The following is a 13,953-nucleotide window of genomic DNA, read 5'->3' on the forward strand; positions in this document are numbered from 1 at the left end:
AAGTTTAACACGTTTCTTTTTAGCATTTTAGTTTTTCTTCGGTTTACGGTTAAAAAAACTCGCCTACCATATAGGAAACCATGCAAAGTAAAAGAGCAACATTTTAGCTAATGGATTCTTTTTCACGCACCTAAAAATTTTACGATCTGTACGAGGAGTACTTTTCTTAGGTCGATCACCTATTTGCCCAGTTTCAACATCTCCTTTGGTGTTATATTTATTAACTAATCATTTTAAACTGCTTTTGTCGCTTTATACGCTGTCTGCAACTGAACACGCACCTCCAAAAAAAAAGAAAAAAATGAAAAGATAATTTCTTTTGTTCAGAACTAGTAACTACTATTGAAAAAACATGAAATATATATTAAATAAAAGTCATAACCTATGAAGAAAAAAAAAATCATTTTAAATAGTTGCATATAATTCAATGAGTGTTTCCAACCTTATCTTTTATACTTTCAGTTAGACGTTATTCATGGACAAAATTAAATTGGAAATTTTTTCTTGTGACATTTCTTGCCAACCAGTATTTACTCAACTCTATAATTCATTTATAGTACTTTCTAGATTAGACTTTTTCAATTAGCCGGGTCCAATCTTATTCCAGAGGTTCTTAATTGGTGATAAATCTGGAGAACGTGCTGGCAAAGGCATAACATTTGCATTATTTTTGTCTAAAAAACCTTATTGTTGACTTTGCCACGTAAGGTCTGGGTTGTTCTGTTGAAATATCCCATTTATAACACCTTGAACGAGGGGAGCCATACAGATTCCAACATTTTTAACGTAACTGGTGACAGTTATTGTACTTAGAAACAATACTAAGAGTGATCTAAAATTATATGCAATAGCACCCCATAACATGATTACAATAGTAGGTGCGGTTTCCATTTCTGACACCCTTCGTCATATTTCGAAACTTCATAAGGTATTAACTGCGAATAATATTGGTTATGATATTGAACGAGGCATCTTAATGCGACAAAACACAACTGAAGACTAAAGAATAAGAGACAAAAACTTGCTTTTTATATTCCTGAAAATATTATTTTAATGGTCCACTTTTTCAAATTAATGCTTCTTAGAAATTCATAAATATACCCAAAATAAACTTTATGACAATAAAAGCTTTAATTATTGAAAAATAGTCAGCCAAAAGCAATTTGTAAAAATCCAAAAAAAAATTGCAAATGAATTTTATAGCAGTGATATTTCAATTGCGGGTAGCTTACTTTTTAAATTAACCACTTTGTGTAGTATTATCTCTGGTGACATCCTGTATCTTACATCCTAAATTCGTCCTTTGTATAACTTAATCCTGTTCTTAAATTTTTCATTTGCATGAGATCAACAAAATGGTCTCCTTTCAACAAAATTTTATAATTACTAATCGAGCCTCATAGACGAATTAACGTATACAATTAAAGAGAAGTTTTTTGCTAACGTTTTTAATCTTTATAGATCAATATAAAAAACAGGTTTAAATTTTCAAACAAATTAAAGCAAAAAAAAAAAAAAAACAAACTTTATAAATGAAGCATAAATATACATACATACATGCATACATACATACATACATACATACATACATACATACATACATACATACATACATACATACATACATACATACATACATACATACATACATACATACATACATACATACATACATACATTCATACATTCATTCTTACATACATACATATGTATGTATGTAAGAATTCATTTATATATTAATAGTTCATTTATATATCCTTATGCTATTATTATATAAATTATTATATATAATAATTTATATAATAATAGCATAAGGATATATAAATGAACGAAGCTCATAAATATTTATTGATAATATTAATTCGGCTTTTTCAATATATCCTCTTCCTTTTTTTATATATAATTTTAAGTATGATGATATAATCATGTTTTTCAAAATCAAAAATATGATGAAATCATATTTTTGATATACAGAAACAATTAGTTTTTTTTAATCGTACTCTAAATACTGAAACTATTTTCAAACTCAGTGAAACTAAAAGAACTTCTCGTTCAATTATGAACCCAGACGTAGAAAAGTAGAAATATAGAATAAGCTTATTACGTTAAGAGTAAGCTTACCAGATTTAGAAGAACCATTTTATGGAAGCCTTAGTATTATTAATATTTGTCAAAATTATTACCATAGTTTTGTTAACATTTGCTAAGTTAATGCATACTTTCGATCGCAACACAAATTTCTCAACACAAAACAATTCTAAAAACAAAATTCAAATACTGTTTAGTTATCTGAAACAAAAAAATCTCTTAAAGCGCTTGAACAAAAAATAAAAAACAAAAAACCAAATGATAAAAAAAATTTAGTGGAAAACTTAAAACCTTTGTAGGAGTTATTTCTAGAACGCATTCATTTAATCAGACTAATGGTCAAACATTTGACAAACTAAAATCTTTCACAAACGCCAATGCATGGGGTACTGGCTTCAGTTTAAACTGCAATCGAGATTACTTTAAAAGTGTAAGGAGTTAAAGGCTAAAATTTTAGGAACTTTCCTTAATCATGAGTTTGTACAATTAATTTGACAAAAAATCTGAGACAGGGTTGTAAGGGTTTTTTTTTTTTGGTATAGAAATTACTCTATCCGCAATTGCCCATTTGATCAAGGCATTCTGTCATACGAAAGAACAAGAGCTTGTAGATATCAGCTTAATTTTACAATCTTATTTTTTGTTAAGAACTCGTTTGTTAACAAATTTTATTTTAATGCTTAATTTCGTTTATGAGTTGAAGCCAATTAAATGATGTAAGTAAATATTAGTTAAATAATCTTAACCTGCGATGGCGTCCTTGCTCTTTTTGCTTCTTTTTGATTGATATTTGATGTGGACAATTTTCAAGGAGTGCCGCGTCGCATAGCATTTACTCATATACCTATTGCTTTTGTATTGCTTTGTATTTTCTCTTTCAAAATCTAATTAAAATCCTTCAAAATCTCATTTACTTATGATTCAACTCATTAGAATTTAAAATTTCCAAGAAAAATTAAAAGATTATCATCACAAGATAAAAAAATTATTAAATTCAGATATTCTGAAGTCAATTTAAAGAATCAACAGAACGAAATTTTTCTAAAAAATCATAAAGGGTTCGCCTCACTAATAGCAAATTTATTTATTTTTTATCTCATGATAAAATCAATTATTTTATCAACCGAAAGGACGGTGAAGCTGTAAACTAACACACGTGTTGCACAAATTATACAACCTCAAGGTACAGAGTAGTTCTACTATGTAATCTGTGCTACAGCTAAAAAATTTTATTCATTTTTGAAGCAAACAAGATATACCGTAGGGAAGTTTCTTAAAGTACGCCATTTTCATTTACAACTTTTATGTTATGTGGTGCGGGTTCATCAGGTGAGACTGAAGGGGCTGTAAGACCTTCAGTATCTAATAACAATGTAATAATAATTGATACGGCCGTCCAAGCATCCTTTTTGCTGAGTTTTCCTGAAAACAAAGAATCTTCTTAAATCCTTTTTTATATTTTGGCCAAGTCATTCAATTTAAAATGGTGACTTGTTTAAACAAAAACATAAAAAAACAAAAAAAAAAAAAAAAAAAAATCAAATTTTTACATTGTTTTCCAACAGTTCAAGCTGAGAGTTGGACAAGTTTAACGAAACTCGGGACAACTAAACACGGGATTTGGCTATAGAGCTAAATTCATTCACCAAACCGCTAAAAGTATTATATATGATCAATGGTGGTGAAAGTTTGTTAATCAAGATATATTCACTGGTGATGATTATTATTTGAGTTCAAATGTAACCAAGATACCCAGATTCAGCATTAAATTGCTGAAATAATTGTATTTCTAACAAAAAAATGATTTATTAAAAATTCATCAATAAATTCACAAAACAGCCTACGGAAATTTCCTGTACAAGAAAATGACTTGTAAGCTATGGAAATAGACTTTTCTCAAACAAAATCTATTTCATGTAAAAAGCCATAACAGGTCTGACCTTTCCCAAAAGCAAATCCTAGTTCATCTAAAAAAGAAGGTAGAAAACCACCTAAGTACAGAATTCTCACTGACATTCCAGGAAGCTACTGGACTTCAACATGCAGCAAAATTTATAAAGACAAAAGTTTATAAAGGCAAAAATAGGAATTGAAAAACTCCGGCCTTAGATACACGAACTTCCCCAAGAGTACTAAATAACTATACGCTGTTATGTGGTTTTGTAAAGCAAATACTGTGTTTGGTTTACATTTCTAACCAAAATATCCTACTCTATTTTTTTAACATTTTTAATTTATTCAAATGTCATTTAAAAAACTTCTACTCTAATCTTATAAATATACAAACACGTAAATTACACTAAAAATTTAAAGACTTAAAAGTCTTTAAAAAACTTAAAACTCAGTTTCTAAATTACTGGTTTTTCTATAAATATACTGGTCCCTGAAATCTTCAGCTATTGATTAGATTTGCTGTTTTTATTGCACCACTCATTAAATCATAAGTCCTAACGACCTCTTAGAATTCGTTTTCACTAGCGGGCGCAGGTTAACTGATATAACTGATTTTATTTTCATAACAGTTTTTCCAACTCCTGACAATGATTGTTAGATGAATTCTTCAATGTTTTTACGGATCTAAAAATGGAAAAACAAAATGAATTTTCAACAACTTTTTGAACTTTAAATTAGGAATTAAGTGGGTTCCTGAGGGGGTTGCAGTTCAAGAAAAACTTAAGAAATTGGTTGAACACTTCAATCATTCTGCTCAACTTCTCCGCTAAGTCAACTTCTCCGCTAAGTCAACTATTCTGCTAAGTCAACTATTCTGCTAAGTCAACTATTCTGCTAAGTCAAATATTCTGCTAAGGCAAATATTCTGCCAAGTATCTTGAAGAAAATTTCTATTGAGTATAAGGAAAATCAAACAACATTTGTTCAACGCTGGAATTGAGATCTTAAGCAATTGAGGTCCATTGTTGACCGTGAAGGATGCTTGTCTAAAATGACAGAGACTTCAAGTGTTATAGAAGAGTTGATCCTAAATAATGAAGAAATTCATATCATGAAAGGTATTGAAGAATGTATAGATCCCAATTGATAAAATTTCGAGATGCCTAAGATCTGAATAAGGCCCAACAATCATCTTCCCAGATAACACATGAACGTCAGCCCAATTTCTTCCCGACATGTTTTTAATCAGCATTAGATCGGCATCGTTTTACTTCATCGGCCCGATGTCGGTCCGACAAATAAAATAAATTAGCTTGTATTCCATCGGAAAATATCGTCGGTTTGATGTCTACGAACGCACCATAAATTGTCTTGTTCTGTGAATGTTTACAATGCGCAAGCGTAATCATTCTACGCGTGCGCAAATTGTCGCATTTCTTGTCTTAATTAAATCTTAAATAAAGTCTGAATTATGTCTGAAAAATTCAAAATATTGGTAAGAAAAAACTTTAAGTTTTCATTACCAATAATTTGAAATTTTCAGCTGAAGTAAACTTTAGACTTTAGTAAACCTTAGCATTTGAGACTTGAATTCTCTATCAAAGCTTATTTTTGTAATAAATTGAAAAGCAAGTTTTTTTAACTTTTAAATTTATTTTGTAGACTTACTTTTTAATACCAAATATGAAGTAAAACTAATGCTAGAAATTTACAAAAACGTGCATTTTATCATATATATATATATATATATATACTCCATGACTGAAGAAGCTACATCAATTCACAATGACATTTTTTTAAATACAATTTGCCTAAGGCTTAGGCAAATTGTATTTAAAATTAAAAAATACAATTAGTCCCTAAGCTATTTTGCCTTGCTAAATTTATTTAAATAAAAATTTAATTTTATACTAATATATTTATAAAATAAAATCAACATATAGACTAGAAAAAGATCACATTGATTGAAAAATGTATACATTAGTTTTATATATTGTAATGAAATTGGAAGTTTGAGAAGTTCAATTATAAATTCTTATTATGTTGTATAAAAAGGTATGTAATTATTTTTTGGTTAAAGAAAACTGTAAAAGAAGTAAAGAACATGGAAAAGGTAATTAAAACTGAATCTTATTGGACACGTGCTCGTTATGTTAAGAAACTTACAAATATAATTTTATTTGGTCAAAATAACATTAATAATAGTAATGCTGGTAATACAATAAATACAATATCTATGTCTGATAAAAATTCTTGTATTACAACAGATGGTTTGATTAATAATAATGAGAGTAATTTCTCAAAAATTGCAGAACATAAGACTGAGGAAGACAGATTTTGATATATATGCAATGTGATACCTTTTATAACGCAATTAACATTAGTGATGCTAAAAGTAAACAAGAAAATAATGATATTTAACATAATCTTATTGAAGAACTGTGTAATAGGGCTATATCTTTTGATATTCACAGTATTGCCATCACTGCTTTGTTAAACCTACTTAAAAAGTATCACAATAAATTGCCATTAGATGCTCGTAAATAGTTCAGTTGTTGCTCTTAGAAGTGTAGAAGAGTACTTGCATTTAGGTATCCAATATGATATTAAGAAGTTATCTAGAAGAGGTGAACTGCAATCCAACAAATTTAGATATACAAAAAAGATATACATAGAGTACTTGCAGTACCAATTTCTGTACAGCAAGTACTCTATGTATATCTTTAGATTTTATTAGAATGTGGTGGTTGTTTTTCAAGTAAGTAATGGGGAAGAGGTGAATGCAGTGCCATTGTTATGGCTACCGCTGAACTGAACACGTTTTACTTGGCTACCTAAATCAACACCAACTCATAAAATTGTAAAAGTAATCAAGTCACTTCAAATGCCTGGAACAGATTGGTTGCAGTTTACTGTTAAATGTCTTGGAATATATGGCTAGTATACTTTATCTACCTTTACAACAACTTATTTCACTTTGATACAAAGTTAATTGTTGTATAACACCTATCTTGGGCCCTGTTATGAATAAAATATTTTTGATGCATAAGCGTATTCCTTTTTGTGATGCCATAAAGTTTATTTATTTTTTTTTGCTTTTCACATTTATCAATGTTAACTTTTTTGAACTATCACATTTTACTTAATCACCACAAACTAGTGCAATTTAAAAATTAACTTCAAACAATTTAGAAATGTTATAATGTAAAAACGTTTATGACAGTATTATACTAAACAAATGTTAAATATTATTATAAATGTAAAGCAGTATTATGAAGGTGGTAAAAGTATTTGAAAGCGTTTATACTACTGTGATCAAAAAGTAAGGTGAATTTTTTTATAAAATGAAAAATCTTTATTTATTCTTCCAAATCTGTATTGTCCCCCTCAAAATAATTCCCCCCCCGGCCCCAATGCACTTTTGCCAACGTTTTTTCCAGTCTTCGAAGCATGCCGAAAAGTCCTCGGTAGGGATAGCCTTCAATGCGCGTGCCGATTCACGTTGGATCTCTTCAATGGACTCAAAACAAATTCCCCGGAGTGGTCTCTTGAGCTTTGGGAACAGCCAGAAGTCACACGGTGCTAAGTCGGGCGAATACGGTGGTTGTGGAGCAACATGGGTAGAGTTTTTGGCGAAAAACTCACGAAGAACCAGTGCTGTGTGCGAAGGCGCATTATCGTGGTGCAAAATCCAAGAGTTATTGGCCCATAATTCCGGTCTCTTTTTGCGAATAGCTTCACGCAAACGTCGCATAACGCTTAAATAATATTCCTTGTTAACAGTTTGGCCAGTTGGAAGGAATTTGTAGTGCACGACACCACAATAATCAAAGAAAACAGTCAACATGACCTTGATTTTTCAGCGACTTTGACGTGGTTGCTTCGGTCTCGGCTCGCCTTTTTCACGGTATTCACTCGATTGGTCGGTTGTTTCAGGGTCGTATGCGTAGACCCAAGTCTCATCGCCAGTAATAATTTGTTTGTAGACGTCTTGATAGTCAGAAAGCATTGCTTCACACGTTTTAACGCGACGCTCTTTTTCAAAGAAATTGAGAAATTTCGGCACCAAACGTGATTTGAGTCTTCTGAGGCCCAAATGATCCTTCAAAATCGCTTGCACCAACCCAAATGATATTCCAACCATGTCAACAAGGTCTCGAATGATTAACCGACAATTTGCAAGCACCAATTCTTTGATTTTGTTGATGTGGCGATCATCAATCGAAGTCGATGGTCGTCCGGAGCGTTCCAAGTCATCAACACGTTCTCGGCCTTCTTTGAAGTCTTTGTACCACTTGTAAACATTTTTTTGAGACAGTCTCTTCACCGAAGGCCTTTTGCAACATTCGATACGTTTCAGCTGCAGAAATATCATTCCGCAAACAAAATTTAAAAGCACTTCTTTGCTCAACAAAACAAGACATCGTGAAAATCGCCGAATGCACTTTTGGTACTTCAGAAACAAGCGTAAACAAAAAAAAATAATTATGAGTTTGACATGTAATTTGGCGCAAATGTTAATGACATTCCTACCAACTTAAAGATAAAAAAGATTGGACGATTCGAATAAGGCGGGAAGTTTAAATTAAAAATTCACCTTACTTTTTGATCACAGTAGTATTTAACTCCTTTATCTAAAAGACTTTTTTTAAATGCAGTGATTTTTCTGTTATAAAGTTAATATTTGAAAATCCAAATTTAAACAATGTAGACAATGTTAATTATTAATATCATAACAAATATTGTTTTTATAATGTTTTTGTACAATGAAATGAATAGAAATGATACTGTAGTGTGTTTTATTTTAAGGTGATTATGAAACTGCAAGTAAAAAATCCAAGAAAGCTGAGATTAGATCTGAGTTAAATACAGCTACGTCTGACACTGAAAAAGGAAATTCTGCAAAAATGAAGGAGGAAAAATTTTGATGATTTTCCAAATGATGATTATGGTTACATAGATGGTGAATATGAACTTATGAATAATTCTAGTCCAAATATTAATGTTGATAAATTGCTGTCCAAAAAATATCCTAAGGCTAATAAAGATTATTCTGACAATGATGGTGATTTTCAGATTTTTAATAAACCTATTGCCAAAAAGAAACGAGATGTTAAAAAGCTTCGACTGCTGCCACGACCACCCCAAATTTCTGATAAAAGTATTTCCAATGGAATTTGTGAAGATAAAAGTTCTGTAAATAGTCAGCTTAAACAGGTGCAGTCAGATTCACCAGAAATAAATTCAGGTTATCAATTATATGTGCATAAGTAACAAAAATCAGTTGATCAGTTACCTTCCAATCTGTGTCAGGGAGAATCACATTATATGCCATCAACCTTAGTAATTGATTAATCTGTTTTACAACATAGCTCATCTTCTAATACTTCAAGATCCCTGTCTGTTGATAATGAAGCAATGCAACTTCATCTATGCATTCCAATTTTTTACAATCTGATTTTGCTAGACAAGGAATATTGCCAAAATATTTAACAGCTCATGGGTCATATTTGCAGCAATACAATTTATGTGATAAAACTCCTATGTTGCGTAAGGCAATGACAACAGACCAATTAGATTTGTATCAAAATCAAAAAGAGACACAACATCTTGTTTCATCAAGTAGAATGATGCAAATCTTGCGTGAAGTTTCAAGTCATTATGCAACACCATTGAAAACAACTAATTATCTACCACGCACTGAATATGTAATTTCTAGTATGTAATTAAAATAACTAATATTAAATTAATAAATTGAATAAAAAAGTGTGTAATAAATGGCGTTATGTGATAAAATTATGACACAACTTGTATACAAATATTGTACACAATCTTGATTACGTTTGTATTCTGGTTTTATCAACATATTTAAACTTATTATCTAATTGAATAAGTAAATTTAAATATGTTGACGATTGAATGCTGAATGAAACATAAAAAAGTACAAAAAAGATGTATTCAAACTTTTAATTTAGATTTTATTTGATTTAAAATGGAAAACAAATTATGTTTAGATGATATAGTTAAGTTGCTGGTTGAAGTCAAAAAACAGAATGATGACTTATTGGCTAAAATTCAATGTATTTCACAATAAAAAAGTGTTATTTTAAAGCATCTCGATTTAAAGATTGCAACAGTTCATCCCAAATTGTCTGAAAATGTAATTTTGCCATTGAAAACATTTGAACAGGTGCAAAATTTTGAAAAGAAATTGCAAAAGTCAGTGCTGGACAAGTTGCGGATAGTGAGTTTTTTGTTCTAATGACAAACTTAAACTATTTTTTCTTTAAGTTTAAATTATACATTATGTTTAGATACAATATCTTGGTCTTCAAGGAGGTGTTACTTTGAAAGAGACTATCAGACAAATAATGAAAATGGCCATGACTGATGATTTAGCAAACAGTTTTAATTTCATGGGCCATGGAAATAAACATGCTTTTTCTGTCCTGCAGCATAAGGACATTGTTTGTGGTTAGTTAATAACTATATGTATATATTTGAGTAAATTAAAAAAATTTGCTATTATTGTTTGAAAAAGAGTGTTTTTGTGAAAGAAGACTTTAGTTTTCATGTAGTCAAGTGACATTTGTCCTGCAAAACTAGTATCTTGTGATCAAATAGTTCCATTAAAATGCTTAAGAGTGCTTATGTTCTTTTTTAATAACCTTTATTAACAACCAATAAAAATCCAAATTCATGTGCAAGCCTAGAATAAACAAAACTTATTTTAGAGTGCTCGCACTAGTGACTTGTGATCTTTTCAGATATACAAACTATTACATCACAGCTTTATAAATGCTATTGTAAAAATACAATGGTAACAACATGGTAATGAGTCCTAAAGTTTCCACTTTCACAACATTTGTTAATATCAGGGTTAAATTTTATGGAGTTTATTTATGGTCTTTTGGCTGCAGTTTGTGTTTTTAGCAGTATTGATATAAAAAGTAATTGAAAAATTGATATAGTATATTTCGACTGCTTTGCAAACACAAAGGGTTTACAGTATATATATATATATATATATATATATATATATATATATATATATATATATATATATATATATATATATATATATATATATATATATATATATATATATATATATATATATATATATGTATATATATACAGATTTTGTGCGTGCAAATCCCATAAAAAAGGAAGTCAAAAACGTTGAAATTGAGTCTTGCATAAAAACATGGCGGCGTGTTTCATCTGATAGAGGTGGAGGTCGTAAAGGCGAGAGGAGACCAAGAAAGAGTTGCCTGGAATAAATGCAGAGGATTTTATTTAGCAATAGTTATAAAACTTCGATAAAATTCCCTCTTTATGTTTGAGGTGTTATTTTTGTTTATTCTTCTAGGGATGCAATGCGTGCTAAACCTACAACAAATGACGCAAAAACTGCATAATACGAAATATCTAAAAATAGCACAATTTGATATATATATATATATATATATATATATATATATATATATATATATATATATATATATATATATATATATATATATATATCAACTTCTGCTATTTTAAGATATTTTGTTTGAATGTATTTTTACTAACTTTTGAATAAACATAAATATATGTGTGTGTGCTTTTACAATATTTTTGTATTTAGTTTTTTTAAGGAAGGAATCAATATCACAGAATTCTATTTAAAGTTAGTGATTACTTAAATAATATAATATAGTTTTTTTATTTAAATTTTATTTAATTTTACTTAAAGTTATTATAAACATTTTTTTGCCATGTCTACAGTTTTAAAAAGTAATTTATAAATGACAAAAATATAAGCAAATAGTAATCTTATAAACATACAATACTTTATACAACAAACAACCTATATTAAATGTATAATATAGTTATAATTATTTATTGTAATGATTAGTAATATTGTTCTTGTTTTCTTATTTGATTGAGTGTATATCAAATATACATTTATTGGTTTACCTTACTAAAGAATATATTTTATACATGTCATATATAACTTAAATGGATTTTTTCTGTTTATGTATTGTATTGTATGTATTCTGTTTACATATTGTATTATATAGTGTTTTTTTTTTGTTTATAGTTCCTGACTGGCTATTCATCAGCTTATTTATCATAGGTATCTACCATTGTTATTTTTACGTTTTTGTTGAAGTTCTGCCGATGAGCAGCCGCCCGTCAAAAATATATCCAAATAACATCTATAGCCGATTAAATACGGACGTCGCGCCAATATCGGGCCGATGCTAGTGTGTTATCTGGTATATATATAGACAGATGGCACGCCAGAGCCGGTTAGCCGCAACTAGACCACTGCTCTAAAACGTAATATATTTTTTTGGTTAACAAAACATATTCTTACAATAACTTTTTGTATGCTACCTTTTCTGTTTTTCGTTTTTTAAAATAAATATGATAAAATAAGGTACAAATTCTCAATAAGACTAAGTATAATTTTTATTTTTAGTCTGTTTAAATTTAACTTGTTGAAGAAAAGTATCTAAGTTTTAGATTTAGACCAAAGAAACTTAGTTTTTATTTAGGTCTAAAATTACTAACCAACTTGCGACTGTTGGGAGCTGCCAATAGTAATTTATTAATTGTTTGTGCAAAAATCTCAAATTTTAAATAATAGTAAGTATAACAGTGAGTAGTATTTATATAGTATTAATGAAAAAGTATAGTAGATGATTTAAATATTTCTTCATTTAAAAATTTATTATATTACATATCATACAAAATTTTTTTAAGGTGTTTTTACATGCATTTACATCTTAAACTGGAAGTGATTATTCCTAAACTTTAAGGAATAATTATTAACATTTAAAGATGTAAACTTATATGTATCATACATTTTTTGATAACATACATAAATGTGTATTTTATTCTTAGTATTATGTTTAGTAAAAAGTAATGTGTTGAATTCAACTATAAAGGATGATGTGTATTCACAGGAGCATTGAGAAAAAAATCCTCCAACCTAATATGCATAAGTAATATAAAAAAAAGCTGTTGTTCATTATTTGGCAGGAGCCACCAGAAAAAATACTGCTCCTAAGTTCATTACAATTGCTGCCGTGGAACACGTTTATATTGGAGAAACAAAATTTAAATCTTTTGGTTATTAACATTATTTTAAAAATCTCATCGATTTCATATCTTAATATCACATTTGTTTAGCCATCATAAAGGTGGCAGAAAACAAAGAGTCATAAAAAAGTCTGCTGAGATAAATAACTTTAAATATTGTTAAACACAAATCGTTGGTAATATGGTTGCTATAATTGCAACCTGGCATTCTTCACTACTATTAAACAAACAAAATTTAAACAGATTAAAAACAAAAATTATACAAAGTCTTAACAAGGGCGTTTTAATAGATAGACGTTCAACGCATTGTTATAGATCAAAGGTGCCGCCTATTAGCCAAAAACTATGTTTCTGTCATTTTTCTGAATTCCTGATATAGATATTCCCCCTTCTACCCATCAAATTTGTTTTACTAAACTTCCCTCAGTAAACCCATTATAAATATGCATTTACTGAAGCTCATAGTTACAAAAGACAAAAAAATTAATCAAGAATAGCTCACAAATCTGTTTTTCTTTTCTAAATCTGAAAACAAAACGTAATCATGCCATTTCTCAATCCATAAACAAAATGCAGCAAATCTATTGACAGTTAAATCCAATATTAGAGGAGAAAGACTTCCCTTACTTCTTTCCGTGTATCGGATTCACAAGATTAAACAAGATAATAATAAAACGTTTTCGCACGTTTCTTTACATACTTATAGCACCATGTTGTGTTCATAATAATCTTTTCTTTTTAAAGACTGACACCGATCTCTAAGATCATCCCGTATACTCATACATGTGTATAAATTTGACACAATATTGGATTTGATCCAATTGGATAAATTCTATGATTACAAATTATCCTATCGAGAAAACTGCGTCCAATGTG

The 13,953-nt window shown here is 29.3% G+C and overlaps 1 protein-coding gene and 1 long non-coding RNA gene across 2 annotated transcripts in view; both read right to left on the minus strand.

Moving 5' to 3' along the window:
- The window catches only part of LOC149884250 (uncharacterized), a 124,810-nt gene that overhangs the window by 50,222 nt on the left and 60,635 nt on the right, over positions 1 to 13,953 (minus strand). The window lies entirely within an intron of this gene.
- Positions 392 to 13,953, minus strand: part of LOC149884256 (uncharacterized) — a gene marked incomplete at its 5' end in the record, with an annotated part of 50,485 nt that continues 36,923 nt past the window's right edge. Inside the window, 2 exons of the mRNA XM_090098729.1 lie at positions 392 to 999; positions 2,184 to 2,257. Of these exons, the coding sequence (XP_089954855.1) occupies positions 2,204 to 2,257 (54 nt within the window). The remainder of the gene's footprint in view (positions 1,000 to 2,183; positions 2,258 to 13,953) is intronic.

Source organism: Hydra viridissima, unplaced genomic scaffold (genome assembly GCF_058129835.1).
Source record: "Hydra viridissima isolate aposymbiotic clone 2 unplaced genomic scaffold, HvirCarnegie_v1 scaffold_9, whole genome shotgun sequence".
In the NCBI taxonomy this organism is placed as follows: Eukaryota; Metazoa; Cnidaria; class Hydrozoa; order Anthoathecata; family Hydridae; genus Hydra; species Hydra viridissima.